Source organism: Eleginops maclovinus, chromosome 14, assembly GCF_036324505.1.
Source record: "Eleginops maclovinus isolate JMC-PN-2008 ecotype Puerto Natales chromosome 14, JC_Emac_rtc_rv5, whole genome shotgun sequence".
Classification (NCBI taxonomy): Eukaryota; Metazoa; Chordata; class Actinopteri; order Perciformes; family Eleginopidae; genus Eleginops; species Eleginops maclovinus.
The window spans coordinates 2,697,543-2,717,498 of NC_086362.1; the positions used below are offsets into that span (position 1 = coordinate 2,697,543).

Here is a 19,956-nt window from a genome sequence, read left to right on the forward strand (position 1 = left end):
AAAATAATTTATTTATACTGATATAATAATTTCATCACATTGGCGATGCATGGCTGCGGGGGTGGGGTGGGGGGAGCGTTTGTGTGTGACGCCTCCTCGCAGCTACACACCACCTGGATGGGGGGGGGGGGGGGGGGGGACAGGTTATTCAATACATACACGGAATATTCCTTTAAATATGTCTTTTTCAATGAGGAATAACAAAAATAGAATAATTCCAATAGCTCTGTCTGTCTCTCTGTGTCTTCATAAGCCCCCTGTCCAGACCCTGAACTGATGGGTGGGTTTGTTTTACTCAACTTGGCGTAGCAGGCGGTTGGGGTTTACCAGCAATGGATACCAGTTTTTGTGTTGGGAAGCGTTCCTACTCCGAAGTACCCCTGAAACATCCAAACACTGTCAACCCCACCCGTGTGGCACACCCTGAAAAACAAATGCAACATACTCTTTGGCCCAAATATGCACCCCCCTTTCTCCCCCCCCCCCCCCCCTTCCCCCCTCTTTCACTCTCTCTTGAAGCTGGACTGCATGTTTTTTAAGGAAAGATCTTAAAACTGGGATCAAACAGCCGGAAAAACTGCATTTCAGTGTGCTTTCTGGGATATTTCTCTACAAAATGTTAAAACAATGAGCTGTTTTTGTTTAAATCGTCTAAAGGATGAGGGGATGTTTGCTTTGTTCATCCTCCTGTGGGGTCACTTTAGTGGCTTCCTTCATTGTCTTTAACAAATGACTGTAAACATGGTGTTCAAACCAACATCAGATACATCTTTCAGTTGGCTTTGGAGACAATTTCCTCTCCGAGCTTCCAACTTAACACATCTTTTATTAAGGAATTCATTAAAAAAGCTCCTTTCATCCTTTTGCAGTGCAGCAAACGAGAGAGAGAAGGAGAGGGAAAAGCTTTTAACATGATTACTCGTCTGAGTCACACGACAGCTGAGAGGAGAGGAGGGAAGAGGTGGAGGAAACGTTGACGGAGTAAGTGTAAATTTCGGTGTGGTAATCCCCACATTCAGCAGAACCAAACCTTTGCTCTACACCCTCGTTTCCAGCTCCCCTCCTCCTGAAGAAGGGATTAAATATTCAATATATTTATAGTGTCAGCTCTCTTTCCACACTCTATATAAATGTCATTTCTCCATATAATAACTTTTCCAGAGATTTTCTACACAACTTCCAGGAAGCAGAGCTGCTTTTTAGGCGGAAATATTCCCATTGGTCTGTCAGTGTGTGTACGGCTCAAGCTGAAGGATCAACCAAATACACTTAAGACTAATTGCTCCAATTGTAAATGTGTGGATAGTCAAATCTAAAAAGTATCAAAAATATGGCACCAAGTTGGCAGTAACCCAACCAATGAGACTATTCCCGCCTTCAAATTGACTCTGCCTCTGAACATCTGTACAGAAATCACACATTTCTCTCAATACTAAATGATTGTATCCACACACTTTTCACCAGTGTACCCATATGTGTCTTTGTTTGTACCTCTATTTTGTTCTAGTGCTGCCAAACGGTCATTTTCACTATCAATTAGTACATTTTTACGCAGATTTGAGTTTCAGAAAATGAGTTTGGCCTATAAAATCTCAGAAAATAGTTTAAAAAATGTCGATCCAAAGTCAACAGTCACATCTTTAAATGTTGTTTTGCAAGTCCAAAAGCCAAATATCCACTTTTAGATGATTTAAAACAGAAAACAGCAGCAAAAAGTCATACTTTGGAGGCCGAGAACAGCATTTTCTGCAACTTTTGCTCTCAAATGTCATCAATTCTCATTAAATGTGTTGATTTTTGGGCAATAAATGGACTATGATCGTTGCAGCTCTGCTAATTCCTTATTAAAGACTGTCGAACTAAATGTGCCATGTAAGATATATTCCTTCCCACACCACATGTGACTTTCTAACACTCTGTTCATGTTGTTATTGTTACCGCTCTAACACTGTACTCATTTCCTTCCTGTGTTCACACTCTTGAGCTAAATCTACTGGGTTTTAGTTTGTAGTTTTAGATTTCAGATCTGGGATTGATGGGGAAATATCAATACTCAGATTTGGGTTAATTTATAAATTAGGATGTCTTGAGTCTCCAGATTTCCAAACGTATCCTAACAGGGCAATTTCCCTTTTACACCTTGCCATTTTGGTCAGATGTTTTTTGTGTGTTTGTGTGTCTACTACCAAGGCAGCTGAAATAAAAATAATCGTTGTAATACAAAATAAAAACACAGTATAGGCGCTACAGCAACACGCCCATAATTCAGTATACAAGGCAAACAAACACAGAGTTTTATATCTTTTTTCATTCACTAAATATTTAAAACAAGCATCACTTGACTAGTCATCATGATCATTTATGCACTTTTTAAAATCTTTTTTTTCAGGATGATGGAATACCTGAAGGACTAGGAAGAGAGATGTATGTGAAGGTGTTTCTACTTTACTCTCCAGTGTGTGGTTCCTTCTTTTTTTAACCCACTAGAGGGGGCTCTGACTCAATAGCACCGAGGGATAGCTTGTCGACTGGGAGTCCAGAGCTGAAAGGACCCCTCCTCCCTCCACAGGGTCCGTCCATGCAGGGGATAAGTCAGGTGTAAGAGCTGAACCGCTGCTAATCCAAACATTCTCAGACTGTCCACACGCTGATCCAGAACTGAAGGGCGGTCAGAGGTCGAATACCACAGGGTGTTTCGTTCACGGTCCAAAAGTAAAGGTCCTTTATGCAAAAAAAAAAACCACATTCAAACCCTGCCTGTTTCTGTGCACATCCATTCATTCATCCATGTGTGTTCCATGGATACTCAAAAGTATAAAAAAACTCATAGAGCAAGAGAGAGAGAGAAGGCAGAAGATAAGCGTTGATAGAAAGATGTTGTTGGGTTTTTTTTGAAACTCACAAACAAAAGCACAGCCTTTATTTTTCTTAACAGTCATTCATTGACATTCATCCGGTGTCGTGTCGCCTGCAGATGCATAGACTGAATGCAGAGAGAAGGAAGGGAAAGGAAGAGAGGAGGATAGGAGGGACAGGCGAAGGTTAACGTAAAACATGGGGGATTGAGAGAAGGTTAAAAGAGGAAGGCGGCGCCATGTGCAAAAGCAGAGAGAGCTTGCAGTATTTGGGCGAGGAAAGAGAGAGAGTGTGCTACTGTATGTGCCAAAACAAGAGAGGATACCGGAGAGAGAGAGAGAGAGAGAGAGGGAGAGAGGGAGAGGGATGATGCTAGACGCAGAGAGACAGATAGACTGAGAGCTCCAGCAGTGATTAAAGGAGGAGGAGGAGGAGGAGAGGAGGATGGCACAGGCCGCCACATCACCTCAAAGCGGCAGAGGCTGTGACCGAACAGTCAAAAGATATATCATCCAACGTCTTTTCCTAACCTCTTCTCTTTGATTCGATAACCCTAACCCTACAGCGAATGTAATTGCCATATTGCTGATGCAAAGGATCTGCATCATCACCTTTTTCTTTCCTTAAGGATGATCCAATGCACCTTGAGGACATAAGAAAGGAAGCATTGAAGCACCTTTCCTAGGGATATAAGGAATTCAACCTGCTCTTATCATGGTTTCCACTAAGATGCATCCCAGTCACTCCGATAGGAACCTTCCGAAGCAATATGGACCACAAATCAGAGTGTGGAAAATGTCCGCAAAGGAGGGTAACACAAACATAAACAGCTCCAGAACGTAACTTTGCGACAGTGCGAACAGAAAGACGTTTCACTTCTGGCGAGGGCAGTGACGATCTCTAGGGTTTCAAAGGGACAATAATCCCCTATTTTCTGCCAGTCATTGCTCCTGTAAACCATTGGTTTATGAACCCTCTTGATGCCCGAATCACTACCATTCTAATCCTACCTCAAGAAAGGACTGCAGGGTGACGATACACACACACACACACACGGTGATACACACATTCACACACAGATATGCACACATTGTCTGAAAATGTCAAACACAAACAGGCAAATGGACGTTGACGCCTTCTCTTTCTTGCTCTCGCTTCTCTGTTTTGTTCTTGGCACTTCCCGTCTTTACACATACATGAACACTTCGTCAAAAACACACACACACACATACACACACCGCTACGTCCCCTCTGGTCTGTTTTGTAGTTTTTAACAGTCCTTTGGTCCCGTCACCAGAGACCAAAAATGAATAAAAACCCTGTTTTATAACCAGGCCTGCTTCATGCTCTCCGTACAGAAACTCCACAGGCTGGATTTCACCAGCGCACACACTCCTGTGAACACACACACACACACACACACACACACACACACACACACACACACACAATGTTCCCGTGTGTTCTTTTTGTCTTCCATGGCATTAGTCCTTGGTCCATATGTGTGTGTGTGTGTCTGTGTGTGTGTGTGTGTGTGTGTGTGTTTGGGTCTTCCTTCCATGGTGTGCGCAGTTTATAGTCCAAGCTGCTTGCTGCTCTGTACACTATTTTTAGTCTTTGTGTCCGCGAATGATATCCTTTCGTAGATGCAATACATTTATTTATCTTTGTACATGATACATATAGTACAATCCGATGGAACATGTACAGTAAATGGCCATCTAGCATGGTTAAGGAAAAGTATAAGATAAAACAAAGACTGGAAATAATAATGATTGATGAGTTTCCATGAAATCGTCCTCCGTCGAAACGAGTAAAAAAAAAAAAGTGCTTACGTCCCAAGATGTCCCTCTGTGGAATGTTTTGTAAAAGGTCCACATTCACATTCACAGCACAAGCCAACCAAAAAAAAAAGGATCTGTGACATGCTCATGCGTCATCTTTGGTGGCAAAAAGCCCCCGTGTGGTTCTTCTTTGTAAATCCTGCGCTTCGTCCGCCAAAATCTGAATGTTCAGCCGTTCTGAGAATGATCGTGCCTCCTATGGTATTGCAGTTACCATGGAGAGTAATGACGCCCACATTTTGGGGCATCGTCAGGTGCCTCATCATCGCCATTCATTATTTACCTTTCAATTCACGCCGCTGTAGTGCTACTGGTAGGAGGGTTGAATCATGGACGAATCATTTGGAAGTCTTGTAACTTTTATTCCAATTATTTAATGGATTAATTTGATGACTGATTATCTGCGGTACCTTTGAGGATCAATATAACTGCTTAAAGATTCCTTAATGGCCTCTGTCTTCATCTGGGACCCTTGATGTCTTCATACAAAAGGATCCAGGAATAAAGATCCACTGTATATCCTTATATTCCCGACGTCTGCTCCAGCCTCCGTACTGAGCATATCCCCAAAGGAAGAAATGATGACGCAGTTGTGAAGCATAACTTTAAAACCTCCATCTTTCATTGAAAATAAAGTGAGAACAAACTCTGCTCTCCACAGATTTGCTTCCTTCCCTAGAGGGACCGGTTAGACGGGGAACGGTAGCGCTTCAACCATGGTAGGGGACGTTTGGTCCAAAAATGTGCTCCAATTCGATTGGACAGTGCAAATGGTCAATCAGTAGTTGGAGCGATCTGGTTGGACGTGTTAGTCAGAAGGCCCCATCTGCAGTGGGTGGCGCATTGTAGAATTGGTTGGTCGCTTTCTCAATAGTCAACTGTTCTTCCGTTCACTGATCGTGGGGTTTGCCGTTCTCGGACTCTCCTCCCTCGCCAGCTGTCGGCGAGGTAGACGTAAACTCTGTGACCCGCCGCGCCAGAGGGTTTGTGCTTTTGAGAAGCTCCATAGCAGAGACTCTGGCTCCTCCGCTGGCAGACTTGCTGCCTTTCTTCTGAAGCAGGGCCATGAAGTTCTCGTTGCGGGAGCTGGACCTCTGACTGCCCAAGGTCAGGTTTCGGAGGTCGCTCCCGCTGGTGCTGTGCTTCACCGGGGATACAAGACTCTGGCGGCTGCCGAAAGAGTCCGTCGGCTCTTTGCGACCCAGAACCTTCCGCTTGGACCTTAGACAAAGAGAAGGAAAACATCATTAGCTAAGGTATAGAAATGAAGTAAAAGTTATGTATGCCACAGACAATCATCATGATTCAATAGCATATGTTTGAATAGACCTCCACCGGGGAAACAAGCCTCATAAACACTCTGGTTTTTCCACCATGGGTTCTGGAAATGGCAGGTAGGACTAAGCCTAGATCTCCTCTGCTGGACGCTATTGACAACTGGCAGCTGTCTCAATTTTTAACAAACCTTTTCCATCTTTTTTTCACTGCCTTCCAAGCTATTTTGAGCCTTACAGGAGAGTAAAACCATGAACACCTGTTGCTTAGAGACTAGCTTTCTTTGCTCGAGAGTGATTCTGGTCTTGCAGCATCACATTGCACGTGTAGCCGTTGCTAGGGAACCTTGTGCTCCGTCCTGTTTTGAACCTTTTCAACAAGACAATGTGTCCCTCGTCAGATGCGCTGGGTTATAATAGGATGGGAAAGCAAGCATGGCTGAAACCGCTATTGGATTCATGCGTGTGCACGAACCTGTGAATGATAGTGAACAGGTCCTCCGTGGTGTGTGTTGCAGGTGTGCTGGGCAACATGTCATCGTCTGTTTCCTCTGCAATGTGGAGTACCGTCTTCTCGTCCAAGTCATCTGTACAAAAAAAAAGGGAAATTGTATCAAGGTATCAAAGTCAAATGTAGTTTGTAGCAGAGCCCTGCATGTGTTTGTCTGCAGCAGAGTAAGTGTATAATTAGATACTAACTATAAATGTCACCTTTACTGTTTCAAACAGCGTGAACTAGTCCGTGTTTTGATTTGGACCAATTTTAGACCAATTGGGCTTTGATTTGATTTAAACCCTGGGTAATTTCGACTGGCAGAATCAGCAGGTTATGTATCCCTAGCAGCAGGGAAGGATCCTAATCAAATGTAGCAGCTCTGACAGGCTATCATGAAACACGTGCATGTAAAATGAAAGGAAAAATAGGTTAGGAATCCACAGTCCCTATGTGTTAGCAACCACTGCATGTTCTCCATAGCCTCCGAATACACACCTTGACAATTCTGATGTATATGAAGAGTAAGTGCACAACCCGGCACACACTGCAACATTTCAGTTACCAAAATAAACTCAATGCTTTAATGAACTCTCTTAAAATATGTAAAAGAAAGCTTTTTGAGGTAGAGCAGAGACGGATGGATTGAATTATTTATTGTCCGATGAATTACTTGCATTCAAAGGATACCACACTGACAAAGTGGTTATCAAAATATGTTTGAAAATAGCGTCCATGCTAAGTTAGCTGTTTCGCTTTGATTGCATGCAACCACACTCACATTCAAGAAAAATGAAAACAGTTACGCTGTGACAAATGAAAGCTTTTTCCAATTCTTTTGCTGAAATTTGGAGGTTGTGGACACGCTACTGTACAGATGGTTAGCAGAAAAGGTTTCTATGCACATGTGGATCCTCTTGGTTGCCTTTGAAATCCATTTTAAATGCTCTGATTCCAAGCTGACTACAATGTGGTTCCAGCCTAGAAACAATTGTTTTAAAAGCCAAGTGGGATAAGAATCTGCTTCTCAAAACAGCTTCATCAGGGTTTATCTTATCAGCTTCATCTTTAATATAAGTTTGAGTCATGCATAAAGCAGAATAATAAAGCACGACTTAATTTCTTGATAACCTTTGACCCTTGTATGGAGATATTTCTCCCAAAACATACCTGCTCCAATCTCAGTGCTGGCCATTTTCCCTCCTAGCTCTGTGAGGGAGGAATCCTGCAGAGACGAATGAAGCGATGACTCCTTTGAACTCTCCTCGTCTGTTCCTAAGTGGTTCTCATCTTGTTCTAGCATGTCGAGAACACTGGGAGAACTGGGAAACTCTTCAGGGGAGAACGTTCCTACAGGAGACCGAAGACCCACGGGGCTGTCGGCCTGCGGGGTCTGGCGGTCTGTGCTGCCGTTGGTGGAGGAGTGGACCGTCGAGGGAAGAAGCAGGACATTTGGCTTCTTCGGGACTGGAGGTGGAACCTGGAAAGGAACGAAAAGGTTCATCTCAATGACCTTAACCACAAGGACACTCGAAAAGTAAAGCATTTTCTGAAAGATATCCTCACCTTGGGTTTCTTTTTGTCTGAGAGCTCTGACAGACAGGAGATTGTCATTCTTGAAGGGAGGGTCTTGCTCTTGTCCTGGAGCTCCGGGACCTCCTCGTTACTGCAGGGGGATGGGAGTGAGCCTCCATCCCCAGGACCTGGACGAATTTCTGGGTAAGAATCAAAATCGGGCTCCATCGCCGGGTCTTCCAGGAGAGGCTGGGGATCAGGAAGAGGAGGGAGGTCATAGAGGGACTGGGGCAGGAATGGGTGCTCATAGGTCGTATAATCTGGCTGAACACAGGGACTTGTTGCTTGTGGTGAAGGTCTTTTGGGTTTGGGTTTTCTCATTACTTTGTAGATGTTGCCTAGGGGAACAGGCCGTTCCACAGGTGAGCCAGGAGGTGATTCGAGGGCTTGGGGGGAAGTGGAGGAGGGGGAAGGAGACTTAAAGAGGAGGTTAATGGGCCGCTTGGGCAACGGGGGCTTGACAGCGACAGGTGGTTTAGGTTTCGGTAGGGTCGGTGGCGGGCTGGGGTCCTCGCCTAAGTCTCGGCCATGCTGTTCTTCCTCGATGGTGTCGGACGCCCCATCAGGGCAGTCCTCCAAGTCACCTCGAGAGACAGAGCGCAGGCGAATAGTCTTTAGCTCATTCTGGGTAACAACAGGCAAGGCTTGTGAGGAACTGGGGCTGATTTTTCCGGGTTTTGCTGCAGTTGAGGTGTCCGAATGTCTTCTGCTGGCCTTTTGCTTTGGCTTGATTGATGACAGCTCTAGATGTGCATTCCCAGGCATCTCAAAGGACAATCTAGACCTTGCAGATGGGTCCTTGGGTGACGGTAGGGATGATTTCCTCTCCGGGATCTTCGGACGCAACTTACACCCCATTGTGCCGACTGACCCGTGACCTGCCATGTGACTGAGTGGAACAGTCGAGGTGGGAGTCTCTGACTGGCTGGAATATCCACTTGACGGTGACATAAGTCCTGGGGGTTTGAAGGGCGAGGATGCTTTGATGTCAGTTTCCATGGAGAGTTGTGAGGGCGAGGTTGCTCTGGAGGTGGAGGGAGAATCCAGCAGGGACTCTGAGCTGCCTCTGACTTTCATACATTCAATCACTGTGGTACCTGTTGCTGTGCTGGAGCCTGAAAGGGACCTGAAAGAGAAAAGAGAAGAGCATGTATAACAAACTTAGAGAATACTGAAGGTCCAATAAGCAAATAACCGGACAGATCAAATGTGAATGGGCAAACAGTCCACTGGAATAAGTATAATTTCCTACCTGTAAGGGTCATTCTTCCACTCCCCCAGCTGCCAATGAGTGGGGAAGGTCAGCTCTGTGTCTCCCTCCCTGTCTGGTGCCTGGACCTCCAGGGTAGGCGGTCCATCAGCACCTCCATGGCCCAGGTCCCGCTCAACAACATTGGGTTTAGAAGAGCACGAACTGGGCAGAAGGAAATCTGGCTGAAAGTCTGGGAAGTGATCCCTGGGGATGTGCAAGCTCTTTGGCCGGCCATCCCGGTAAAGTCCGCCTTCATGGTGGATTCTCCCCTCGGCTTGTCCAAGGTTCTTCATGAGAGAGACGCTCCTCACCGGGGGTGGCGGCTTGCGCTTGGATTTCTTAAGCGAGATGGAGCGGGAGCGTAGGCGCAAGCGACCATCGGCGCTGTAGTCTGAAGCCGTGACGGAGATTGTGTCTGTTGTACTGGTGCTGTCCTCGGAGCTCCCTCTTGGGTATCGGAGTGCATAGTTCTCACCCAAACCCAGGAAGTGATGATGCTGTTGTTGGTGGTGGTCTGTTATTCCCATAGCATTCCCATTCCCTGTAGGCATGAGGCTCCCGTCCGGCTGTCCAAAACCACCTTCTGAAAAGCAGAAAGAATCTGAATCTGTGGGCGTAGAAAGGGAACGCTCCCTGAACTTGAAGGCGTTCGCCGCTGCTATTGAACGTGCCGACCTCTCCCGCCCTCTTGCTCCCTCCCCAGCTCCCCCTCCTCCTGCTCCCCTTCCTCCATCCGCCGCTGCACCTTCCGTCTCTCTCCGCTTCCCCATCATCGCCGCCGCCAGTGAAATCCCCGGCATGTTGTTCCCTCCTCTCCCTGAAGGGTTCGTCACGGACGAGAATGAACTGGAATGTGAGCCCCCTGATTGTCCTGAACTCACGAACATCACCCCGTCCTGCGACCCTCCCACCGACGATCCGATGATACTGTGCTGTTTAGGCGGGACGGCCGGGCCTTTGTTCATGGTGTAATTGTAAGGCTCGTTCCACGCTCCGGGGGAAAAAGTGGAACCTTTAGGTCCGTTCCAGGAAGCGGAGGGCGTGTTTGAGCACAGCAGCCCAGAGTGGTCCATAGTTCCTGGGTGAAGTTGGTCCGGGGCACGAAGCTCCAAAGTGTTGTCTGTGGAGGAGGACAGAATTAATACAACCAAACTTGATGGACACACACTTACACCGACCTTCCTGCATTAGATATACGAACTCTGAGAGGTTTGCAATGCTCTTCAGTGCTTCAAAATAGGTTCAGACTGGGTAATGGCAATGGAAAAGTGATCATATTCTTAACGTAAGATCATCTTCTTTGTTTTCTAACTTTAGATGTTGTGTTTTTCCTCAGCTGTCTTCCATTAAGGCCTTATTAAGGTTAAACTGTTTACAGAAAGCCCTGCGATTGAGTATCAATGTTGCATTGAATTAGCCCTGAAAAGATCCTGGCTGCTGGCATCAAAATACTTCACTCAGTAAAGCAGATCACTGCGAATAAAGGGGGAATAAATGAATAATACAAATATAATTATCCGTGGTGTTCTTTGTTGTTTTACCAATTTGGTGGGTAAGCAGAAGGCATGATTTAGATGTTCTCCTGCCACAGTGACCCCCTTTTAACATGGCGTTACTCCAAGTAGGAATATAAACATGACCTGATTCAACCAAGTTTAATGAACACAGAAAATAGAAGGAAAAACTAATATTTTACCTCAAACTCTAATAAAACTTTTCACATTGTGTCACTAAAAACTTGACTTACTAGAAACATTTATTTATATAAAAGCTCCTGTCGCATCCCTCCCTTCCTCTAAGATATCAAATGATATAGAAATAGTTTCTAACGTTTCTGTTGAAATCTGGGTTAGCAGTTTATAGGTGCATCTGGTGGTGACCTCCTCCTTTCTTCCCCCTCTTTCTTATTGGAGGGATTTGCTTGTATCTTGAACACAATCTTATTTTACGTCAGCTAGAGGCGATGTGATGTAGTGTAATATTTGAGCAGTAACGAAATCTGCGCCTACAGGATAAAGGAAAATGGGAAAGGTAGAACATCGGAGAAGGACCTTTCTCTCTATCGTCGCACACATACCTGCAGGTGAGGTTGTATCGAGGTCAGAGTGTGTCTTCCTCAGGGGGAGGTTCTGCTGCTGGAAGGTGTCCGTGACGGGCTCTAGGGAGCGGGGCTGCTGGGGGTAGGGGTCTCCTGGAGAGGGGGATGGGGAGGGCGAGTGCTGGAGGAGGTCGACACCGTGGAATTTCCCTCCTCTCCCTTCACCTGGAGGAGAAACAGAACAACAGGGGGAGTCATTTTACCTGACGCGCAGTAAACTCAATAAGACGGTGAATCTAATCACGCTGTTGACACGGCAGTAAAGTATTGGGTTATGACTCCAGAGAGATAGAGATGTGTGGAGAGGAATTAGATTATGTGAGCATCACTTGAATTGAAGTGCGTCTTGCATTGATTTCAACTAGCATCTTTCAGACAAATAAGGTTAACTGTTTTATTACAATACGTCCGGCTTATTTTACACAGGTTAACATTTATTTCTGCAAGAGACGGACCAAGAAGGACACAACTTCTATGCCGTTTTTTTAAATGCATTTGAAGTCAAGATGTCCCAATGTGAAATGTAATGTTTCATTTATCATGATGTATATTTTGACCCCTCATTCAATATGTACTGCTTTACATTTGAGCAAAGAAAAATACAGTTTCCTTTCAACAAGAATATTCACGTCCAAATATATCAGCGTTAAAACCACTCCTGAAGATGTTTCATGATAAAATACTACAAAGAAAAGGAGGGATTTTGCTCGATTTCCTGTTGGATTACAGACAAATATGCACACTAAACTATATATCAGCACCAAGGTCTTCACATTCTGAATCAAGGATATTAAACTGTCCATATTGCAATTTCTTCTTTTAAATAAAGGCTTCATTTTAATGTTCACTTACTCTTATTACGCTATGGAAAATAAACAAAACAGAGACTAAAAATAAGATAGTTCTGGGTGCATTTACTGACATTTTGCTTCATGCTTTCTGGATTTCCTTTCACCTGATATGTTGAGCCACAGATGCTCAAAGTTGCCTCAAGTTACTTTAAATCAGGACGGTTTCGTCAACCGAAAGAGGTCATCTCCGCTGAACGAGTACATGTCATTCAAGACGACAAAGAGAACATTAAAGTGACGTAACAACAGCTGGACTTCTTCCACCGTAACCTACGTGTTTACGTGCCACGTTTTCCACAGTTTCTAAATCCGGAGTAAATGCTGCGGATAAACCTGCTGTTCTATTGTACCGCCTGTCCTTCTGAGGGCTTGTCACAGCAGACCATAATCCAATGAGTCATCGCAGGCAGCAGGTACCCACTTGATAACCTCGGTGCAGTCGCTCAACCGGCTGCATAATTCACTCAGGGTCCAATTAAGCCATCAGGCATGTTTTATAGCGAGTCAAATCGGATGCAGACTAAAATATATCTCCTGATTCCACTCAGTGAGGTTGGTTTTTCCTCAAGGAGACAAGACAAAATACACCCTCAATCAGTGAGATGAATTGATTGTGAGTCTGTTCACTAGAGATGTCCCGCCCCCTTAGCCCATCACGTACAATGGTGTCGGATATAAACACCGACTTAAAATACAGATACAATGCATAGGTAGCGCCATCTTTTTGCCTCCTACGCCTCCATCTCTTCCTCCACCTGTCATTCCTGTCTTCTTGTTTCCTCTCAAGGCGTTTGCAGTCGTGTCGCCGCCCCGCCTTGCAGCTCCACGTATGAATTAGACATCCAAGCGTTGAACGACACACAGCTACAAATGTTTGTGTTGTCTGAGAGACAGGAAGCTGATAGAGGAGAGAAACTCTACATGGGGATGTTCCCGACACAAATCATCAGCAGAAAATACAACTAATCAAGCCACAGGAGATCTGAAGAGAGGTCCACATGTGAGAAACAATACGTGGAGTTTGTTTCGGGGCAAAGCTCATCACGTCCCCCTCAATGACGAGTGGATGTTTTGCTTTTTGCAGCTTAATGACAAATCCCTGAGTGGGGAGTGAAGCTGTTTTCTGTTCAACCTACTCTGACATATTTTTAGGATTGATTATTAGTGTAGTTGCCAGCTTAGTGAACCAGGAACTGTTGAGTACACCAAAGATTTATGTTAGAAATGCATAGCACGGGTCCCACAATAATGGACAATAATGAACAATGACTTCGGAGCATTTTGGAGTGATTCTTGGGAGTAATTGAGGATGCTGAATCCATTTCAGGATAGAAAATTGCAGTTTTAACCAGAAAGTGACCATATTTGTACTGTCAGTGGGCTGATTTTCAACTGTGGACAATTATTCTTCAAGTAAATAAGCAATCTAAAGTCTCTAAGTCCCCTAAATCTTCAAAATCAGCCCAAAATAAACCACAATCAGTCCACTGGAAGTACAAAAAGGGACACTTCCAGGTTAAAACGGCCATTTTTTATCCTGAAGTTTAAGCAATTGCAACTTATGCTAAGTGTACTAGTTACCCAACATATGCAAGTTAGTATCAGGCAGTTTCTATGTGCTACTATACATTTCTAACATAAAACTTTGGGGTACATTTAAATATTTCCGGGTTCACAACAGGAGATATTGTTCTTTATCATCGGTTAAACTTTCATACTTTCCTTAGTTCATGTAACAGATGGTAAAAGAGATTAAATAGAAGCATAATGCTTTACAACAGAGAGGTGTTTGCAACGTTACTGGAGCCGCTTTGACAGAATTTAATGACTTTATTTCTTCTAGATTCAGGATAAAACATCCTGTAACTGAGACGTCTGCAGAAGCCTGATCAACCCAGACATCTAGAAGTCTTTTGACCTGCTAATTACCAAATAAATGATCAGTCGGATGAAATTAGGAGGCAGAAATCTAATTTCCTGGCTGGATAATTATTAAATTACCTGATTTAATTGAAACTCATCCACTCCTGCTAATGTATCACGGTCATATTATGTTATACAAGAGAGACAATCTCTTTAAAACGAGGATCTTTCCACCTGTTAGCCACCTATTGACTTCATGTCTGCTCTATCTCTCCTCAGTCATTCATCCTCTGTCTGTTTAGCTCGCAGACTGCCATTCAAAGGCCATCCCCCAGTGTGCATGAATAAATAAGAGTGTTTGGGCTGAAGCATCCCCTGCCATCCGTCAGAGACTAAGCTGTGACTCAGGCTAAACACCACTTCCTGTCTGGCTGTCATGCATTCACTCACTTCCTGTTGGATCGTCTGCTTCTCCTATACCCATCTCATGCGAGTGACATTTCGTTAGCCCGCAGTCTTGTGCAGCAAACACGCAACACTCCTGCACGCATTGCGGTCACGTTCCTTCACAGCGCCGGCCTTGGGAGTCTTTGTGTTGCTCCAGCAGCCATAAATAATAGACACACTTTCAAATATCAGCAGCCTTCACCACAGAGAGACAAGAGAGGATGATTCATTTATCATAAGGTCTCTTCAGTATGGAGCGGGCTTCAGTGCAATCCTGCCTGCTGTTACGGTGGATGAAGTGGAGTCTGATTTGACAGCTTCAATGGTTAATACTGCAGACCACAAACATCACTGTACCACGTTTTTAATTCCAGTAATCCCTCTTAAGCCAGGGTACAAACTTCTGAACATCCTCAGCAAAGAAAGACTGTCTTTCTTCTAAAAAGCGCCAATTTTTCTCAGCCGACAGCACACTTTTTAATTTGGAAACAGCAGTTCTTGGATGATGTATGATGAAGACCATGTGGTAAGGTCAAAAGCTCGACACACAGAGAGACTGAGGACCTTGAAAGGAGATTGCATTGTCAACTGGTCTCTCCATGATGGAACTGTCCGCCAACAGTCCTAAAAGTGCTCCGAACCCCATGGATATCTGCGGATGTAACACAGGGAAGGAAAAAAAGTATGGATATTGTTTGCTCTTCTATATCCTGCATCGAAAAGGTGTCATAACAGAGTGATAAATGACCTGTATGGGGACAGGGGATGCTTAAAGGACTCGATGAAAAACAAGGCGTGTGCCACCTTCAGAAAATCATGACAAACTTACTTGTTGACTATCTTTTGGTACCTAAAATAAAAAGGGTTTCTCTCTTTGTTCGAGCAAATTAGAGGTGCATTGGATGTTTGTCCCAGAGGACACACTGTGGAGACAATAGGATTTGCAGCAGCTCCTCCCCATGTCAGATTCCTGGTGGACGAGGCGCTTCAGGTAAACTGAGAGGATTAGCCCGCCTGCGGCTATACGGCGCATGAATGGCTTTCTGTGTCCCTGCTCCCTTCACTGCATTCACAAAATCCCTTACTTTCTTTAGTTTTTTGACTCTTGCATAGCTCTTCACCTGCCAGTCTGCAAGCCTCAGAAAATGAGTGATAACTGGAGCAAAATTGTCAAGAAACACTGGATATTTGTCGGGAATTAGAACTATTTACTGACCAGATGGAGTCTAAATGTTTACCCATGTGATTTGGCGTTATTTGAGCTGTCCGCCTCACTGTTGTTTACTCTTTTTTGGAAATATATTTAGCTTGTCTGCCTGCTCGTCCTTGCAGTTTACAATTATGATGTTTTTCATGTGTAGAATGAACACTTGGTGATAGTATTTTGGTCTTCTGGGGTTATATCACGCTCATTTTTCCAGTTATGATCAGAAATAATATAATAATAACGTTTTTTATAGGTTTATTAAACCTGTTATTTAGGAATTACCAAAACAAAGCATAAACCCATGTGTGCCCTTAGCAAAACAGACACATCATTGAATGAATTTCCCCTAAAATGATGCAAACGTTGGGCAGATAGACCCCTGAAACAAAAACAATAAACACACCTTGCTGATTGTTTCACCCCTGACTGTCTCTAAGCCTGCTCTGCTGTCACATCTTCACTGCCTGCATTGTTTCAGCCATTCATGAAAATTGCGGGAGCGAGTAATGCACGAGGAAGAGGAGGAAGAGGAGGAAGAGGAGGAAGAGGGAGGAGGGCGCCGTGACATAATGTTCTCTTGAGATCCTTCATTCATTATTCTCTCATCCCTTCTCTCGCTCTGTCTTTCCACTGACTAGATCTTCTCCTTCTCCTTCTTCCTGGCACCAGTTTCACCCACATCTCTTTTTCTGTCTCCTCTTTTTTTTTAGGGATGACAGAGAGAGGAAGAGCCACGAGTTACCATGGCAACAGCAAGCCGGTTGCAAAAGCTATACCTGTTTCGCTGGTTTCCAGAGAAAGACGTTTTAGAGAAGTGGGATGAGTCTCGTGATATAATAAAGTAATGAATTCTAGAGTACAAGTATAGCAGAGGGAACTCAGGGATTTTAGCATCTGCAGACCATTTACATACACTAAATCCTATATAACACACTACAGGGGAGGGAAAACCACAACATGCATACTATAACCTCTTTAAATAAGTCACAGACAGGTCAAGAGTTTCAAATATTGGAAGAATTTTGGTTTCCTTTTGCAGTCCAAGTAGTTTCGAACAATCACAATTGAGCCTGCTTTGGTTGCATGCATGTAAAAGGGCCGTGAAATCAGTTTAAATGACTTAAAATGAGCTTGTAAACTGGCTACGTGTGGAAAAATGTGGTTGTAGAAGTCGTCACTCAACTCCAACTCAAGTCTCAAATTGTTAATTGGACAATAAACCAAGGAGGTCTTTGGATTTGTTGAAAAAATAGAGAATAAAAGTGTTTACTTTTCTCTAAATCTCTCTGGTTCCTAAGTCTATTATGGCTCTACATCCCTCTCAGAAGGAAGTGAGTACCAGCGCCACAGGCATGCATCATTATACCTGACCTTCTACTCCACCGCACAGTGGGAGAGAAGGGGGGGAGACAGATAGGGAGGGAGATATTTAAGCATAGATGCAAAAAAATGTGAGAAGGAAGGGGAGAGGCACCGAGTGATGAAGCAGTTGCTATGCCCAAAAAACACATTTACACAAGTAAACAAGGAGGAAGTTTGGTTGGAGGCAGGAGTGTCAGAACAATGCTGCCGAGGATGACCGAAGCATACTAACAGCTTTGATAGCACACACACACACACACACACACACACACACACACACAAAGCAAAGCTGACTGCAGAGATGAGTGAGGGCGATACTGAATGTGATCGTAAGAAGAAAATGTTCTCAACGTCAAAGCTTGTTTCTGCAACATTTTCTCCCTTAAAGCTCTGTGTGTGTGTGTGTGTGTGTGTGTGTGTGTGTGTGTGTGTGTGTGTGTGTGTGTATGTGTGTGTGTGTGTGTGTGTGTGTGTGTGTGTGTGTGTGTGTGTGTGTGTGTGTGTGTGTGTGTGTGTGTGTGTGTGTGTGTACACTGTCTACATATCATCCAATTTAACCTGTGAGCTAAGACACTCATTTGCAAACCTTTCAGTCTAATTTCCCACTCCTCTCACTTCAACAAGTGTCACAGGAAGGACCAGACCACTGGAGAATAACACAGGAGGTGTGAATCACTCTGAGGCATTAAGTGTGGGAAACAGAGTCAGCCATGTTTTCCTTTTACAAACAACAAACCAATGACGGCCAACATCCAAATACAGTTGATCGATTGACCCATTTAAATACAGCAAACTGCTCTCCTACCTTCTCAGGATCAGTCCGGTCAACAACATGCAATATTCATGAATTGCTCAAGAGTGCTATCCAAAGTTATTGTGTCTACCTCAATCCCTTTGGATCCACAACAACATCCTGCAGGCTTGTTTGTAAGAAACGTAGAGGTGGAATCTGTGAAATAGGTCTTTCAAAACACTCCAAAAAGGGCAGCCTCACATCTGCAACTCACTTTAGTTTCACCGTAACCTGCTCAAGAACTTCTTGGTTCTCACAGCACACACACACACACATTCAGAGCCACACACACACACCCAACCGCAGGTCTCCAGGACACAGCCCTGAGCCCTAACCCTGTATTTATAGTGAAGTATTTATCTCTGTATTATTTATTATCTACATATTTCTTATCTTTTATTTTACAAATCCTCCTCATCTGGATATTTACATTTATATTTGATTTATTACTATTTATTTGGATATATTTGAAATGGATGTTGGAGCTTCCCTCAGAGAAACACCCCGAAACTATCCCTTTAATCAAGTCGTTTTAAACATCATCCGGGGTGTGTCCCAACCCCGACCCTGAACCCTAATCCACTTGAGTTTCAGCGTACCTGTGACGTCTACTTCTCCCTCCTCAACTTCTCTCCACCCCAAAACTGCAACAGACCCTAAAAACGAAACACTTCCCGACACTCAAAGCCATTCCTCATGAAGAGGACCACCTCACCTGGACCCCCTCTACAGCTCGCCAGATATTCAGGAGCTGGTACGACCAACTTTAACTCCATGAAACTTACACACACACACACACACACACACACACACACACACTCACCCACGGATCTTCAGGCCAGCGCAAACCATTCCCAAACCGGAAACCCCAAACCCTAACCCTAACCCCAACCCACTTTAGTTTGAGCTTACCTGTGACGTCGAGCGCTATGAACTGACCCGGCGTCCGTCTCCCGGCCTGCCAGCGTGGTTTGTCGGCGACCGGCGGTCCCGTGGTGGCGGTGCTGCTGCTGCTGTTGTTGCTGCTGCTCCACCCTGGCGGGGGTCGATCCGAGCTGCAGGGCGACGGTGTCGGGGAGGGAGACGGGTCGGTCACGGACCTCAGTCCAAACACCGAGGAGGAGGTCTCATCGTCGTACAGCTGTTTGGACGCCGGCTGGAGGACAGAGAGGGGGAAGTGTAAGCAGTCGTCTCTCAGACAGGCTTAAACCTGCAGTAATTGATTTCTTTTCGGGCCCCTTGGGGTCCGTGCGACAAGTTGCAAACACATCACCGAGATAATCACCTTATTATCAGGATACGGGGGGTGTGTTTGCAAAGAGTCGCCTGGTAAATCCAGCAGATACATAGAGAGACGTGAGATCCATTACAGGATTTCTAAACGATTGCAAATAGAAAAGTTGTTATTTAAGGGATGATCCGAAATATCCTATTGTTTGATGACACTGTACGAAGCCATATTTTACAGTTTTAATGTACTGAAAAGAAAGTTAATAGTTAGAAAACTGGTCAACTTGTATTATATGTGCTTAATAGTTGTTTACTTCTTGCTCCCAAGCTTTATTGCACAATAAATGTACAATTTACTGCTGAAAAAGTGACAGTTTTGTAATGAAATCCATATTTAGATGTGGTTATTTCACCCACAGTTTGTCTGCCCTAACTTCATTTCTTATCTTGTTCGATAACTTGTCCCAAACTTCTCTAAAAGTTCTTGTTTCCTGTGTTTTGTTGCACGTTAGACGAGAGGGATGAGTTCTCTTCACAAAGGTGTTGTTGGGTCTAGCAAACAAAAAGAGTAAATTAACTCCAGATTCAATTAAAGCTAAAATCAATATGAGGCGAGGCAGCCCGGCACAGGTCATCTAATCATCTACCTTCACCGGGATAAAATAATCTGTCTTTTTTAAGCTGCTTCGATGACACAGGGAGGAAGGAGCGGTAGAAGGAGACAGGAAGTGGAGAATGACAAATAGGAGGAAGAAGTAATCTCAGCCTGGAGGGAACTGTCATCCAAAGAACCCTGAAGCAAGGCATTAAA

The 19,956-nt window shown here is 44.4% G+C and overlaps 1 protein-coding gene across 1 annotated transcript in view; it reads right to left on the bottom strand.

Moving 5' to 3' along the window:
- Window positions 1–2,290: 2,290 nt before the first annotated feature.
- The window catches only part of nhsl2 (NHS-like 2), a 97,691-nt gene continuing 80,025 nt past the window's right edge, over window positions 2,291–19,956 (bottom strand). The window contains exons 4-10 of the mRNA XM_063900900.1: window positions 18,828–19,071; window positions 11,372–11,557; window positions 9,295–10,414; window positions 8,034–9,168; window positions 7,638–7,947; window positions 6,450–6,561; window positions 2,291–5,921 (exon numbers count right to left, since the gene is read on the bottom strand). Coding sequence (XP_063756970.1) covers window positions 5,591–5,921; window positions 6,450–6,561; window positions 7,638–7,947; window positions 8,034–9,168; window positions 9,295–10,414; window positions 11,372–11,557; window positions 18,828–19,071 — 3,438 coding nt within the window. The 3' untranslated portion in view covers window positions 2,291–5,590. The remainder of the gene's footprint in view (window positions 5,922–6,449; window positions 6,562–7,637; window positions 7,948–8,033; window positions 9,169–9,294; window positions 10,415–11,371; window positions 11,558–18,827; window positions 19,072–19,956) is intronic.